This window comes from Salminus brasiliensis, chromosome 11 (assembly GCF_030463535.1).
Source record: "Salminus brasiliensis chromosome 11, fSalBra1.hap2, whole genome shotgun sequence".
NCBI classification, from domain to species: Eukaryota; Metazoa; Chordata; class Actinopteri; order Characiformes; family Bryconidae; genus Salminus; species Salminus brasiliensis.
In genome coordinates this window covers 9,373,036-9,388,429 of record NC_132888.1, presented here as the reverse complement: position 1 = coordinate 9,388,429, position 15,394 = coordinate 9,373,036, and the positions used below count along the sequence as shown (strand labels likewise).

Below are 15,394 nucleotides of genomic sequence, written 5' to 3'. Positions count from 1 at the left end.
ACAAGGGGAACAAGAGGAGGTTCAGTTAGTCTGTTCGACACAGCTAAAGCCCACAGGGCCTCGCTCCCATGACGTGTTTCTAATGGCAGCAGCCTGGGAAGAAGACAGGAGAGTAGGGCTGACAGAGGGTTCAGGAGATGAACAGAGCAACTGAGACTGACGGCTTCAGACTGAGCTTCAGGAATGATTTGTGTCTTCATATATCAGCAGTAGAAAACCCTGGCCAGGAAATACAGGGCAGGTGTCTACAGAGGTTTTTAGTGCTGGGGGGTGGGGGGTCCGAGAAGGTTAAAGGGGAATTACACTAATTCATTCAGATGTAAACAAAGTAATTCCCAGAGTTTTTGGTGTGTATTGATGGATTGTAGGGAAATTTACCTTCTCAGGTATGTTCAGTGGTGGTGATGACCAGGAACCAGGGGTCGCAATGTGTACCACACATATAAAACCATTGTATTTTCTATGCAGAAACAAATCAGTGGATCAGTGTGTATCGTCTGACCTTGTATATCATTAATGTATCTTGAAAAATTGTAGCTTTACAGGAGAAGGGAAAAAAAAACTTTCAATGGAAGTCAGTGTACATTTTTTATTTCAAGTCATTTTGGAGCATTTCTATTGGTCCATTTGTTAGGAAATGTTGATAAAATGTAAAGACTCACTGCCAGATTTACACTATGTCAAAAAGTGAACAATGGCAGGTATAGAGATTTGTTGTTTTTAAAATTTGCAAAACTATGAGAATTATTCTAAAACAGTGTCTCAAACATCAGATAACCTGTTTGTGTCCGTGATTTGGACCTCTGGTTCCCATCACCACTATTCTGAACAATTCTGAGAGTGCATTTCTCTAAAGTGAAGCATTTCACTTTAATCCACTATACATGACTTTGTTTACATCTTAAAGATGTTATTTTACAGAACTTTTAAAAGGTTAGTGAAAATCCCCTTTGAGTTACAATTACAGCATGTGTTGGATTTGTCCATTCTTTTTTTTTTACTTAACCTCAACATTCATGTCTTCAAGGGATTTTACCCATTTTGCACCAGAACAAGAGCAGCTCTTGTCACTGGAGCCTTGTTCTTCTTGCTGAATAACTAACTGTTAAGCTTTTCTTAAAGATTTTATTACATCAGGATTCACGCAGAGCAGCGCTTGTGACGGCTATGCGCTCCACAGTAAATTACGACAAAGAAATATTCCCCTTCTGCCACTACTGTGGCAGGCAATGATAAACATTTAGCTCAGCCGAGTGTGAGTATTTCACACTCAAATCAGCCAAGTCCTAAGCGAACAAAGTCAGCATTGTGCATTGACGCCCCTGAGCAATTTCTTTTTTTCCTGTGCTGCTCTGGTTACGAGGGTTTGCTACGAGCACAATCAGTGAGTTATTGTTTTACGCCTATGTTAAGCTGTCTCCAACGTTGGCTCTGCACTTCTAAACACGTCAGCTCCAATGCCTCGTCCGCTCCGTATAGCACCTTGTAATTGAACGTGCCCAGGGCGCCAGATTCCACTCCGAGAAGCCTGGAGAATGATACGTATCGTAGATTATTGTAGACAGGGTTTGAGCAGAGGGCAAAGGAAACGCTTGGTTTGAGTGGATATCCCTCGTTTGGAGTGGATATAAAGTTACGAGCTCCCACATATAGATAAATGGTTCGGAATAAAAATCAGCCGTGGAAAGATAATGCAGGGTTACAAACGAGGCCTCCCTCCTGCGGTAATTTAGTCATTAGTGTTGATTTATTTGCGGAAAGCGCTAGAATGCGCTGGAAGTCCCGGGAGTGGCCGTGCTAATGGGCCATGGAGAGGGAGTGTAGAGGGTGCTGGAAGCCCTTTCCAGTGGAGGTGGAGTGAACGGCACCGTTTTAGACGGAGCACGCCAAGGCCACTCTTCACTCAGCTGTTCACAGATTCATCAACGTCCTCTCAAGTTCAGCGGCCTTACAAAATGGATGTGTTTGCACTTATCTGATAAAAGCAGGGGTTAGGAGAGTGCTGAGAGATGTGGAATACAGCCTGCAATGATCCAGAGTACAGATAGATGAATGATTAAGCTGCTCTCTGGTTTGTTTTTCTAGATCAAAATCTAGAAAATTGTCCCCTATCTGTCATCTGCATTATATCATTTAAAGTCAGCCCTGTTGAATTGAGTCCAGATGCATTATGGCTGCAGGCCAGCTGTGTGTGTGTGTGTGTGTGTGTGTGTGTGTGTGTGTGTGTGTGTGTGTGTGTCTGTGTGTTTATTGTGATGTTCCTTGTGTATCTTGATCTGTTTTATGAATCACACTTAAATGGGATAGCCACTGTGGATGTTTTGCGTCTGTTCACCTTATTTCCTGCTTAATAAAATTGTAATATCTGTTAATAATATCTGTTAACCTTAATCGTAACTAATCCTTTCTAATCCTAAACCTAATCCTAACGCTAGTCCTAAACCTAACCCTGTTTGTAATGCTAAACCTAACCTTGTTTCTAACCCTAATCATAAACCTAACCCTGTCCCTAACCTTAATCTCAAACCTAACCTTGTTCCTATAACCGAAACGAAAGGTTTTTGAAAATCCAGTGTCACCAGATTAAATAGTGAAGACCAGTAAAATTGAACGGTCGTAATGTGTGTAAAAAATGTACAGTAAAGTTTAAATGTATACAGTGTGTGTGTGTGTGTATGTGTGTATTTGTACGTTTACATGCCATGAGTTGTTTTTGGTTTCATAAATGCACCATTATATTGTTTCCTTTAGTAGCAGTACTGTCATTTCAGTCATTTGGCCTCACGTTTATGGTTTATTTACTCATCCTGTCACATGTTGTTTTTCTTGATTTTCTCCTCTTTCAGTTGTGTCTGGTAAGTCGCACTGTCATCCGTCACCCTATTCACTGCACTGACAGCAACAGGAAGTTGTCAGAAGCACCATCCATCCACTCTCCATCCTTCCACCAATCAGCACGCTTGTCTTGGTTGTCACCGGCAACAGTGACAGCGCTGTACGCTCTGGTAAAACTAATGCTTGTTCCGAGCGCTCAAGGTAATGTTGGAAATTGCCTCGTTTTATTGCTTAGCGCTTCACGTCTTGCTACATTTTCATCTTAGCTCTCTGGACAAATCACACGGGTATGTGAACTGACAGGCCTGGAGATTGCTTTTACTGTGAAAACGGAGGCTGCAGGCTGTAAAGAGAAGCGGTGGGCAGTACAGTATGTGCTGATATTGGCTGTGGGGGTGGCCAGTGTACCTGCTGTCACTTCTTATTAGCGTCTATATCCCTATCCAAAACACAGAGGCCTTTTTTTGCGCCCTTATCGCTCTTAAGGCGTGGCGTCTCGTCGAAAGAGGCACTCGGTTTGACATTGGTGCCCCCACTCCGAGACGGATTCCGTCATTAAGATGCATGAAAAGCCAGCGTCCTGCACCCAGCCAGCGCCATTAAGCAGTGTCAGCCTGGGACAGATGGCCCAAATTTATCCCCCATTTCAATGGAAATGTTATCGCTCTGTGCCCTTGCCCATGCAAATGAAGCAACTGTGGGGGTCACACCAGTTTCCCTTCATTTACATTTGTTTTTATACCCCCCATATGCACCCCTGTGCTCCAAGAGGTAGATAGACTTCCCTCTAATCAGCCGCTATATTAGTGAGACGAGTGAAGCGCGTAATCATCATACACTCTTAAAAATAAAAGAGCAGAGAGGAACCCTATAAGAACTGCTTCTGGGTCCCTGAAGAACATTTCAGTGGATGATTCTTTAACACTTTTTTATTTGTTTTAATATTTAGTAATAATATACAGATTCAGTGAATGTTATAAATGATTCCATATTCAGTATCTACTAAAATTCATTCAGAATCTATTATAAATAATTTCAATATATACAACAACTGATTCAAAATATACCACAAACAATTCAGTATCTACTAAAAATCAGTATCTACATCAAATGATTTTGAATCTACTAAGAATAATTTAGTGTCTACTATAAAATATTATAAAAGATTCAGTACCTAATATAAATAATTCAGTATCTACAATAAGTGTTACAGTATCTACACTTAATGTTTCAGTTGCCACAATAAATGATTCATCATCTACTATAAATAATTTATATTATAAGTAATTTAGTATCTGCAATAGATGATTCACTCTACTATAAATGATTTAGTATCTGTAATAAATAATGCACAATATACTATAAACAATATGTGATTCAGTATCAACTATGAATTATTCAGTATCTACTATAAATGATTCAGTATCTACACTAAATGTTCAGTAGCTATTATAAATCATTTACAATAATAATCTACAATAAGTGTTACAGTATTTGCTATAAGTGATTAAGTTTCTACTTTAAATTATTTAATATATGCACTTAATGTTTTAGTAGTTATTATAAATTATTCAGTATCTACTGTAAATGACTCATAATCTACTATAAATAAATTAGTATCAACAATAAATTATATAGAATCTACTATGAACAATTCAGTATGTATAATAAGTGTCTGTTGTAAACCATAAACCATTTTGTCCCCTAAAACCATAAATCCATAACAAGAACCATTTAGGAACCTTTATTTTTAAGAGTGTACTACCAGTGTACCAGTGGTTACTGATCGTTACAGTGTGTTGTGATTTAGACAGTGTGTTTAGAATACAGTGTGTCTTTATGTAATAATGTTAAAAACTAACACACGCTTTCCTATTCACACTCCTGCAGTGCCTCCAGTGTTTGCGATACGGCCAAGGAATCAGGTGGTCGGGGTGGGACGCACTGTGACCTTTCAGTGTGAGGCCACTGGCAGCCCCCAACCAGCCATCTTCTGGCAGAGAGAGGGCAGTCAGGTAAGAGAGAGTGGGAATACACTGGCACGCCAAAAGTTTGGCACCCCTGACTAATATTTCTGTTACTGTAAATAGTTAAATTAGTAGAAGATGAACTGATCTCCAGAAGCCAAGAAGCATTGAAGATGATACAGTCTGTTCAGCAGTTTTAAGCTAAATTAGTGTGCAATGGTTTTGGCATCCTTAAGAAATAGCTTGTTAGAGCTATAGTTGTTCTCCTCAATCCTTGCCCCAACAATCAGCAGCCATGGGCACTTCTAAGCAGCTGCCTGGCCTCCTGAACATTAAGGTAGCTGATGCCCAAAGTGCAGGAGAAGGCTATATGAAGATATGAGATTTGACCGCAAAAGACTTTCAGACTCTGGTGTGGTGGTCCACTGTTGTTCTCTTCATCTACGCATGTGACAAATATGATTTACATGGAAGAATCATCATCTACAAAACTGGACATGGAAATTCCTGTGCACTGGTCAAGATAAAATAGAATCTTTTGGCCACAATAAGCAAGTTAAGGTGACTTTGGAGGGGAAAAAAACACAATTTCACTTAAAGAACACCTCTCCAACACTGGGAATCGATTATGCTTTCTGCTATTTTGGTGTGTCGCAACAGATAAAATCACTACCTGCCATTAAGCTACCACACCATGTGGGAGACTAGGGTTCGATTGCCGGTCTGGGTGCTGCGCTACACCAACAAGAGTCCTTGGGCAAGACTCCTAACATTATGTTGGCCCCCTGCCGTAATACGAGTAACCTTGTAAGTCGCTCTGGATAAGCTAAATGCTGTAATGTAAATGTATGTGTTGCAACCAGTGGCATTTGAGCATTTCGCTGGTAGAAGAATGGATTCAATCAAATGCCACCAAATCTTAAGAGAATGGCTTCTACAGCAGGATAATGATACTCAACCCAACATCAAAATCCACAATGGACTATCTCAAGAGGAGCAAGCTGAAGGTTTTGCCATGGTTCTCACTGTCCTGTGGAAAGACCTCAAGAGAACTGTGTAGCAGGATGACCCAAGAATCTCACAGAACCGGAAGCCTTTGGCAAGGAAGAATGGGTGAAAATCTAATCTGTAAAATATGGAAATAAATAAGTCATCTTGACCAGAGGTGCTCATACACATTTCTACATCATAATCATCAAAATTCACTGTCAGCTTTCAGTTGTTATTTTCTTTCAAATTAAAGAAACATGGCGGCCAACTAACACTGCCACAGCTCTGTTTTTTTCCTCTCACGTCTTCATTTTCCAATGATTTATCATGGCTTGATAATAGGCTCGGTGCACCCCCATGTCGTGAAGTGGATTTATGGAGTAGACAGAGTTACAGCCCCAGCTGTGCCTATTAAACACACCTCTAGTACACACAGAAACAGCCCTCAGAATCACACACCCTGCTTCAGACGGCCAGGCAGAGCTGCACACACTTCTCTCAGCACTGCAGTCAGCAGCAGTGGTGTTGTGGGCCGAGGAGGTGATGTTCAGACCTCCAGAGCTTCAGCTATTACTTTATCTTATCTACGCTTTTCAGTGCTAAACTATATTTGAACTGGGATAAACGATTTGGCTGCTTTTGGGAGAGGTCTGGTGAAAAAATGTAATACACAGCACAGGTTTCTGTAGACCAGGGTTCTTCAGTTGTGGTCCAGCACAGTTTCAGTGCTTCTGCCGTCCAAACATACTTTCTAAAGCTGGCAGATGAGTTGATCCGGGTGTGTTTGAGCTAAGACTAAGAACTAAGGACCAATATTGACTGCTAATTGTGCACATTTGCCTCTTCAGGAACCATGTTCTCCACAGCTTCACTGTTGTTCCTCCTCCTCTGTTCTCCTTGGTACAGAACCTGCTGTTCTCCTCTCAGCCACCGCAGCCGTCTAGTCGCTTCTCCGTCTCTCAAACGGGTGATCTGACCATCACTGGCGTGGAGCGGGGGGATGCTGGCTACTACAGCTGCCAGGCCCTCAACATTGCGGGCAGCGTGATCACTAAAGCTCTCCTGGAGGTCACAGACAGTAAGAAACATACACTCACACCCATATGCATACAGATATGCCACTCACCGCTAACCTGAATGATGTCATAGAAGAACCACGTTTGGTCCCCTGAAGAACCACTGAGGTTCTTCTGTGGTGTTGCTCGAGGAACCTTTTGTGAGTTTTAAGAGTGTAGGTACACTTTGCACATCCGAGGTGGAGTTAGAATACACAGAGAGAGAGAGAACAGAGAAAGAGGGGTAGGGTAATAACAGTTATTTGAGTGTTTTAAAGGGAAGCTGGTGCTAACAGGCCCCCTCTCTCACCACGCACTCTGATCATAATTACAGGTCACTGCCATGATGTGTAGTAATTACAACTGCAAGGCCGGAGCTGTGTGTATCTGCCTGTATACACAAGTATGGGGCACTCTCTGAGACATGTTTATCTGGTGGTTCACCTCAGTGAAATGTGCAGGAGAGGCACATTCTTCTGATCATCAGCAGCGGCAGCAGCAGAAACAAGACTAATGCATTCGGCAGGACAGTCTGCAGTGGTAGAGACATAGCTGCTAATGCTAATGCTAAAACAGAGTGAGAAGGTGAGCTCGATCAGTGTGTGGATTGATTCTACAGTCTTGGAGCAGTGGGTTGCAGCTGGTTAAGGGCTGATTTTAGGAGCGCAGAGTGAACGGATGGGTTCCTCAGTGGTTGGTTGTTAGGTGGAAAGCTCCTGTTGGGTTTTTAGTGACGCTCTAGCTGTGTGTATGTGTGTGTGTGTGTGTGTGTGAGAGGGAATGTGCTAGGCTGTGTTGTATATACATTTTAAAAGAGACTGACGTTGGAATGGTGGAGGTATTAATTGTGTTTCTTTCATTTGGCATCGCTGAGCTGCTGCTGCTGAGTGATTAGAAAATTGCTTCCAGTTGAAAAAATTGGCTCCCATCACTGTTGCCGTCTTTGTCCCACACACACACACACACACACACACAATACAGATTCTGTCTTTTTTTTCAAAGCATAATCAGCAAGCACTCTTGCTTCTCTCACCCTTTTCACCATGATCACATTAATCGCAAATTCTGAATTCCAGATTTTTCTTTAACTGATCAAATTTAGTCAAATGTTTTCAGTGGAGGTATTTTAAGAGCAGTGTGTTATTCTGTCCTTCTCCCTCTGACTCTCTCCCTCCCTCCCTCTCTCTCTCTCTCTCTCTCTCTCTCTCTCTCTCTCTTTCTCTCCTGTTTTAAAAATCTTTCTCTCTCTCTCTCTCTCTCTCTCTCTCTCTCTCTCTCTCTTTCCTGTTTTAAAAATCTCTCTCCCTCTCTCTCTCTCTCTCTCTCTCTCTCTCTCTCTCTCTCTCTCTCTCTCTCTCTCTTTCTCTCTCTCCTGTTTTAAAAATCTCTCTCTCTCTCTCTCTCTCTCTCTCTCTCTCTCCTGTTTTAAAAATCTTTCTCTCTCTCTCTCTCTCTCTCTCTCTCCTGTTTTAAAAATCTTTCTCTCTTTCTCTCTCTTTCTCTCTCTCTCTCTCTCTCTCTCTCTCTCTCTCTTTCCTGTTTTAAAAATCTCTCTCTCTCTCTCTCTCTCTCTCTCCTGTTTTAAAAATCTCTCTCTCTCTTTCTCTCTCTCTCTCTCTCTCCTGTTTTAAAAATCTCTCTCTCTCTCTCTCTCTCTCCTGTTTTAAAAATCTTTCTCTCTCTCTCTCTCTCTCTCTCTCTCCTGTTTTAAAAATCTTTCTCTCTTTCTCTCTCTTTCTCTCTCTCTCTCTCTCTCTCTCTCTCTCTCTCTCTCTCTCTTTCCTGTTTTAAAAATCTCTCTCTCTCTCTCTCTCTCTCTCTCTCTCCTGTTTTAAAAATCTCTCTCTCTCTTTCTCTCTCTCTCTCTCTCTCCTGTTTTAAAAATCTCTCTCTCTCTCTCTCTCTCTCTCTCTCTCTCTCTCTCCTGTTTTAAAAATCTTTCTCTCTCTTTCTCTCTCTCTCTCTCTCTCTCTCTCTCTCTTTCTCTCTCTCTCTCTCTCTCTCTCTCTCTCTCTCTCTCTTTCTCCTGTTCTAAATATCTCTCTCTCTCTCTCTCTCTCTCTCTCTCTCTCTCTCTCTCTCTCTCTCGCCATATTGTCTTTTAATCTTTTTTTCCTGTCTTTCTCTCTCCCTTTGTTCCTCCTCTGTTTTTGTGTCTTCCTTATCTCCCACCTCTCTCTTATTCTCTCTCTCTCTCTCTCTCTCTCTCTCTCTCTCTCTCTCTCTCTCTCTCTCTCTGTCTTTCTCTCTCTCTCTTTCCCACTCCATTTCTCTCTCTCTGTCTGTCTTCCTCTCTTTCTCCCTCCCTTCTGTCCAGTCATTTCAGACAGGCCACCACCCGTAGTTCGTCAAGGTCCCACCAATCAGACAGTGGCTGTTGATGGGACTGTGGTCCTGGGTTGCCAGGCGACAGGCACCCCCACCCCCACCATTCTGTGGAGAAAGGACGGAACACTGGTGTCCACTCATGACTCCCGGCTCAAACAGCTGGACACGGGGGCTCTGCAGATACGCTATGCTAAGGTACAACGTTCAGCTCCATGCTTTTATAAGGCTTGTTGTGTTCTTGTCACAAACTCCCTCGCTCACAGTGCTAGCAAACGTTCAAAGGTTCGGTACGTAGAAGTGACAAACCGTGAACCTCAAACACTGTTGTTCCTCCTTCAAAAACAAACTGGGACCAAACCATGGCTGTGAAAAAGAATTAACCGTAAATGGTTAAACAGTTATTTATTTACTGCACAACCTCAGCTGACTTCCAAACTGGAGCTAAACACTACAGAAACTAAAATCAGATAAGACTCGTGAAAGACACACCCGGGGAAGTGAGTGGGGGCCAGTTTAATAAAAAAACTACCCGCTAAGACTTGCCTAGAGTATGCTAAATTATGTGGCTCATGTGAGCTGTTGCAGTGCCATACAACAGCCAATGAATAACAGGGTGGTACATAATAAACAGGGTGGCTTGGTCAAAGTCACACACTTACTATTTTTACATCAACCAACAACTTAATACTACTGTAAAGCTATTAAATACCATTACTGGTATAACCCAGCCAACATGTTCACGTGGGGCTCACATGGGTGGAACATGGGCTAGGTGGGTTCCCGGTGGACATGGACTTCGAGTGAGTTTGTACATGCGTTTTTACTGGGCTTCCCAAATGGGCCCCATTGTTACAGCCCACCTTAATCTCACATGGATGTACAACTGCCTATTATGGGGCACATGTTTAACCCCTACTGGTCCCATCACTGACCCTGGTGGGCATCCATATGTGAGGCCAACTGGGAACCCGAGGTCAAAACTTTTTGGTTTCCAGTTGGGCTACCCATAAAGACTCAGATGGACCTGTTAGCTGGGAAAATTCTTTCTTGGACTCCCAGCATCCAGCAGAACATTACAGAGCATTGGAAATGGTCCCATCCAAGCTACTGAGACATTGTAGTGTAGCCATTGTTAAGCAGTAGGCTACGTTGTTAGGGCACAACTTGTAGTGTTAGCATGGTGGCAGATCTGTTGACCTGCCAAGTCACAGTGTAGCATTAGAAATTAATACTCCTGTATCAGGATTCATTAAACTGAGTGGGATTCTTGTTAATGCCATTTTGTGCTCGTACTAATTTAGATAAATAATCTGAATCCTGTGTGTGTGTGTGTGTGTGTATGTGTGTATGTATGTGTCTGTCTCATTATTTAAAGCAATTATTTACACAGTGAAAAGCTCAGTATTCAGTATCTGTCAGTCAAACTGCTGTTTTTAAACTGTGCTGGATGGAGTCGAACACACACTCCATCACTCACTCATTAAGTTGACGAAGCGACGCACACACGCGTGGCGATGGGGGAGGGGACGTGGTGCCGTTGTCGTTTCACACAGATGGGTGTCTGCACTTCCACTGCGTCTAGGTCGAAGGTCATTTCAACACAGGCTGTCAGAACGTGCCGTTAAATCACTCAGTGAGAGAGAGACAAAGAGAGTCTTTTTCACCTCAGGCTTTTCACCATCACGTCTCTTCAGCCCACAGGACCACAGCTGTACCAGGAGATGTGAAGCCTTTATGTAATATGGTGATGTTCAGTGTGTGTGTGTGTGTGTGTGTGTGTGTGTGTGACTGTGAGCTCAGTGCAGCCCAGTTTCTGCCGGAGCATTTTTCCAGTCTGTCTGCTCTCCGGCTCCCCGATGTGTCTGTCAGCACTTTTGAAGAGGCTCTTCGAGAACATGGACAAAGTCTCTAATTAGCTAGAACTTGAATCTTTTCCATTTGACTGGAAACTCTCTTTCCCCCTAATTTCCCCCCTGCTGTTTGTGTGAGAGGTGTGTGTGATGACAGCAGGGGTACAGAGAGGACAGTCAAGTGTCAGTACTGGGTGTCGAAGCGTGGAGAGTGAAAACGAGAAAACTAGGTCATATCGACTGGTGGAAACTGAATCAGTCAGTTGCTTTATACAGAAATATAATTGGTCTATATATATATATATATATATATATAATGTCATATTTCGGATTCTGGTTTGACCCTTTGAGACATTCATAGTAGTCTAGACTGAAGCCCAACAGCTTTAATAATATGCACTATAAAGGAATTCATGATTGTGGCTCTGTACCCCACATAGCCCCTTCAGCTTTTAGCAAAACCTCCATATAGATAAATATATGAATATATGAATACATATATACCACTTTCCACTTTCAGTGAAATTTTTTAATATATATTTCATGTATATTTAATTTAATTTAAGTTTGGAGCATTTCTATTGGTCCATTCCTTTACGATATTTTGACACAAAGGTTAACTACCATATTCACATTTTGTCAAAAACATCCAAAATGTGTTTGTGTGACAGTGACAAGATATTTATCATAGCTGTTTTTGACTGTTTTTGTGAATCTGGCATCTTGTTCTTTACATTATGTCGAAAGTCCATGAAGAATGGACCAATAGAAATGCTCCACAGTTATCTGGAAGATATGCTGCTGATTCATGTTTATCTGCTCCAGAGAGTCCTATTCATTTGGCAGTACTTCTCTACAGGCACTGGACAAGCTGTGCATGTGCATTTCCACACCTGTGTCAGCACTAGGTGTCCACAAACATTTGATTTATATAGTTATTTTCATGACAAACTTTATTTACATTCTACAAGCTGCAGGTGGATTCAGGTGCACTTACACACTACACAAACATCTGCCCCAACTGTACACACAAATCTCACTAGAATTGTCCTCTCTCTCTGTCCCAGCTTGGAGACACAGGCATGTACACATGTACAGCGTCCACCCCGAGCGGAGAAGCGTCGTGGAAGGCTTACCTGGAGGTGCAAGGTACTGACGGCTGCTCTGACTGCAGACATGATGGAAATGGAAATGTGCATTTGGCATCACAAAAGGAGTGTGACTGAGTGAGAGAGGAAATGCTGTGTTGTAGAGAGGGAGTTTCATTTCTTTGATGGGTTCCCTGTCTTACCTCAGAGTTCGGTGTTGCTGTCCAACCTGGCCGACCCACTGACCCCAACCTGATCCCCAGCGCCCCCTCCAAACCTGAGGTGACCGATGTCAGCCGCACGTCAGTGTCTCTTACATGGAAGCCTGACCTCAACTCTGGAGCCACACCTACCTCTTACATCATCGAGGCCTTCAGGTATATACTAAAAAATACACTGGACAGTGTACCATTGACTGTATGATTAATGACATAGTTACCTAATAAATAACATTTACAATCAATTTAATTTACATTCTGAATTGACAGAATTGTTTGAGTCAGTATTGCTTTATTTTTGTCAGAATTTATTATAATTTTTTTTATATTAAATTAAAGTATTTATTTTTCTACTTACAAATACAAGTAGGATAGTGGTTACACTTGAGAATCTGCAATTTCAAATGACCAAAAGTGAGAAAAAATATATATACATTTGTTATTAATATCGCTGATGATAACTGTGACTTTTAACAGTAAAAAAAAATAAACATAGTTAATAAGTTAATACCACTCTTAGTTATTTACGTTATTCACATGCAGTTAAGGCATTTAGCAGACGCTCTAATCCAGAGCGACCTACAAAAGTGTTTCACTGTTTACTACGAAAATACCCTAGTATCAGTATTAGTAGTAGTTTGAATCGGCCAGGATCCAAAAGATACCTCTAAGCTTAGATACTACTAAATACAGAAGCCAGTACGGAGACAATTATCAACATTCACTATACTCTGCCTACGTACTTTTAAAGGGGTGGGTCTTCAGTCAAAGTTTGAAGACATTCGGACACCCAGTGGAAGTCCGTACCACCACTTAGGTGCCAGGACAGAAAAATAAAATATTCCAAGCTAAGCTACAGCATAGCACATTTGCATGGTAACATAAGAAGGCATGAATTTTACTCTGCAGAGCTTTTGAGCTTTCCCCTTTTTTCCATGCAGTGTAGGTGTTTTATAAAGTACCCCAGCATGCAAAAACATCCCACCTGTATGAGTAGTAAGTATGAGTAAGAATGAGTAAGTAGTCTGTGTAAATAAAAATAAAAAAACGTTTTCAAAATGTTTGGTCACACGGGCAGGTCCTGAAAATGGTACATTCTGGTCTGTCTTCACAGCTTTCACACCAAAATTGAAACCTTCTTGACTTTCAATGGATAGAAGTCAACGGGAAAGATTTTATTCCTATCATTTAGGAGCATTTCTATTGGTCCATTCATCAGAAAATTTTGACACTTTGTAAAGAACAACTGCCAGATTCACATTATGCCAAAAAGTAAAAAACAGAAATGCAAAAATGGAGAAACAGTGACGATATACAGATTGAGCAGATAACTGTTTAATGTCATGCTATGAATTAAAGTCATAAACTCAAAACATCCATGCAGTTTATATGGTGTAGCCCAGTCTACTGCCAGGTTTTATTAGTCTGCCCCAGATTGTTTGTGTAGCTGTGCTGGTGGTGTTTGGTCAACGTTCAAAGTGTGCCATGGTGATTTCCTACAGCCATGCATCGGGCAGCAGCTGGCAGACGCTGGCAGAGCATGTGAGGACGGAGAGCTACGTGCTGAAGGGCCTGAAGCCCAGCGCTGTCTATCTGTTCCTGGTGAGAGCGGCTAACGCGTATGGCCTCAGTGACCCCAGCCCCATCAGCGACGCCGTCAAAATACAGGGTAGGCTCACCCAGAAAGCTATATGTATGCAAATGTACTCTAATGGCCCACTTTATCAGACACACCTAGCTTGTTGGTACAGCTTGTAGCTGCGTAGTTACAGAGTATAGCTCATCTATTTCCATGCCCAATTTGCAGACGTTCATTAGTGGTCTATTCCTGACCACGGGACAACTGTTGGATGGATATTTTTGATCAGTGGAGTATTCTTGGACTATGAAAACCCCAGGAACACTGCACTCATACCAGCTAAATGCACACACACCCACATACACACTGTGCCATCCATAGGCCGCATGCAATTACTATGTTGGTATCGCTGCTGTGTTGAGAATAGTCCAACAATTCAAATACTATATGGCAGCCCCTGGTCGGTCCCTTTCTATCATTTTATATATTGATCTAGCAACACTGTAAGTATTAGGACAAAAGTATTGGGATACCTGCACCTTCACTGTTTCTTCTGCTTTTGTTGAAGTAACAGTCACTACTGTCTAGGGAAGAAGGTTTTCTACTACATTTTGGAGCATTCCTGTGAGGATTAGATTATATTCAGTGACAAGAGTGTTAGTGAGGTCAGGATGTTTGATGATCAAGACCCCACCTCATCCCTAACTTATCCCAAATGTACTGGATGGCGCTCCAACCATCATTCCTGAGAACACAGTTCCTCCACTGGTCCACAGCTCAATGCTGGGGGGCTTTATAACCCTCTAGCCCACGTCTGGCATTAGGCATGGTGCTTACCTGCATAGGTTGATGTTTATCTGCTCCAGAGTGTCCTATTCAATTGGCAGTGCTTTTCTACAGGGAAACAAGATGTGTGAAAATGTAGGAAATGTGTCCACAAACATTTGGACATATAGTATGTCTGTCTGTCTGTCTGTCTGTCTGTCTGTCTATCTAAGCACTATTTCAAATGTGTGTATGCAGACGTTCCTCCGACCAGTCAAGGAGTGGAACATGGTCAGATCCAGAGGGAGCTGGGGGATGTTGTTATCCACCTCCACAATCCCACCATCCTCTCCTCCTCCTCCATTCGAGTGCAGTGGACCGTGAGTACTCACACTTCTCTCCATTCAGTCGCTCGCAGACAGGAGTGCTAACAGTGCAGACCCCATAGCCTTTCTCACAGCCACGGCCTCCCTTTAGCACTCACTTAGGCTGAGAGGTGGCCGCATACAAGCATGGCAAGATGGCAGAAATGCGCTTAGTGTAGTATAATGGAAGCTGGGTCCTCGCATTTCTAACACACCAGCACACGTGTTCGACATTCATATTGGCATTTTGGAACCCTTCGCACTTTTTCTGGGGGGCTTAATGAGTTGCAGCTGAGATGACAGCAGTTTTATTGGGTTGGATCAAGAGAGCATTAAACGCTTTACAAGCCTGCA

General features: G+C 42.3%; 1 protein-coding gene across 7 annotated transcripts in view; it reads left to right on the top strand.

The window, feature by feature from the left end:
• robo1 (roundabout, axon guidance receptor, homolog 1 (Drosophila)) overlaps positions 1–15,394 on the top strand; it is a 314,173-nt gene that overhangs the window by 261,352 nt on the left and 37,427 nt on the right. For all 7 annotated transcript variants that reach the window (XM_072691599.1, XM_072691600.1, XM_072691598.1 and 4 more), the window contains 7 exons: positions 4,726–4,850; positions 6,699–6,870; positions 9,165–9,370; positions 12,093–12,174; positions 12,322–12,490; positions 13,834–14,000; positions 14,934–15,055. In XM_072691599.1, the coding sequence (XP_072547700.1) occupies positions 4,726–4,850; positions 6,699–6,870; positions 9,165–9,370; positions 12,093–12,174; positions 12,322–12,490; positions 13,834–14,000; positions 14,934–15,055 (1,043 nt within the window). The remainder of the gene's footprint in view (positions 1–4,725; positions 4,851–6,698; positions 6,871–9,164; positions 9,371–12,092; positions 12,175–12,321; positions 12,491–13,833; positions 14,001–14,933; positions 15,056–15,394) is intronic.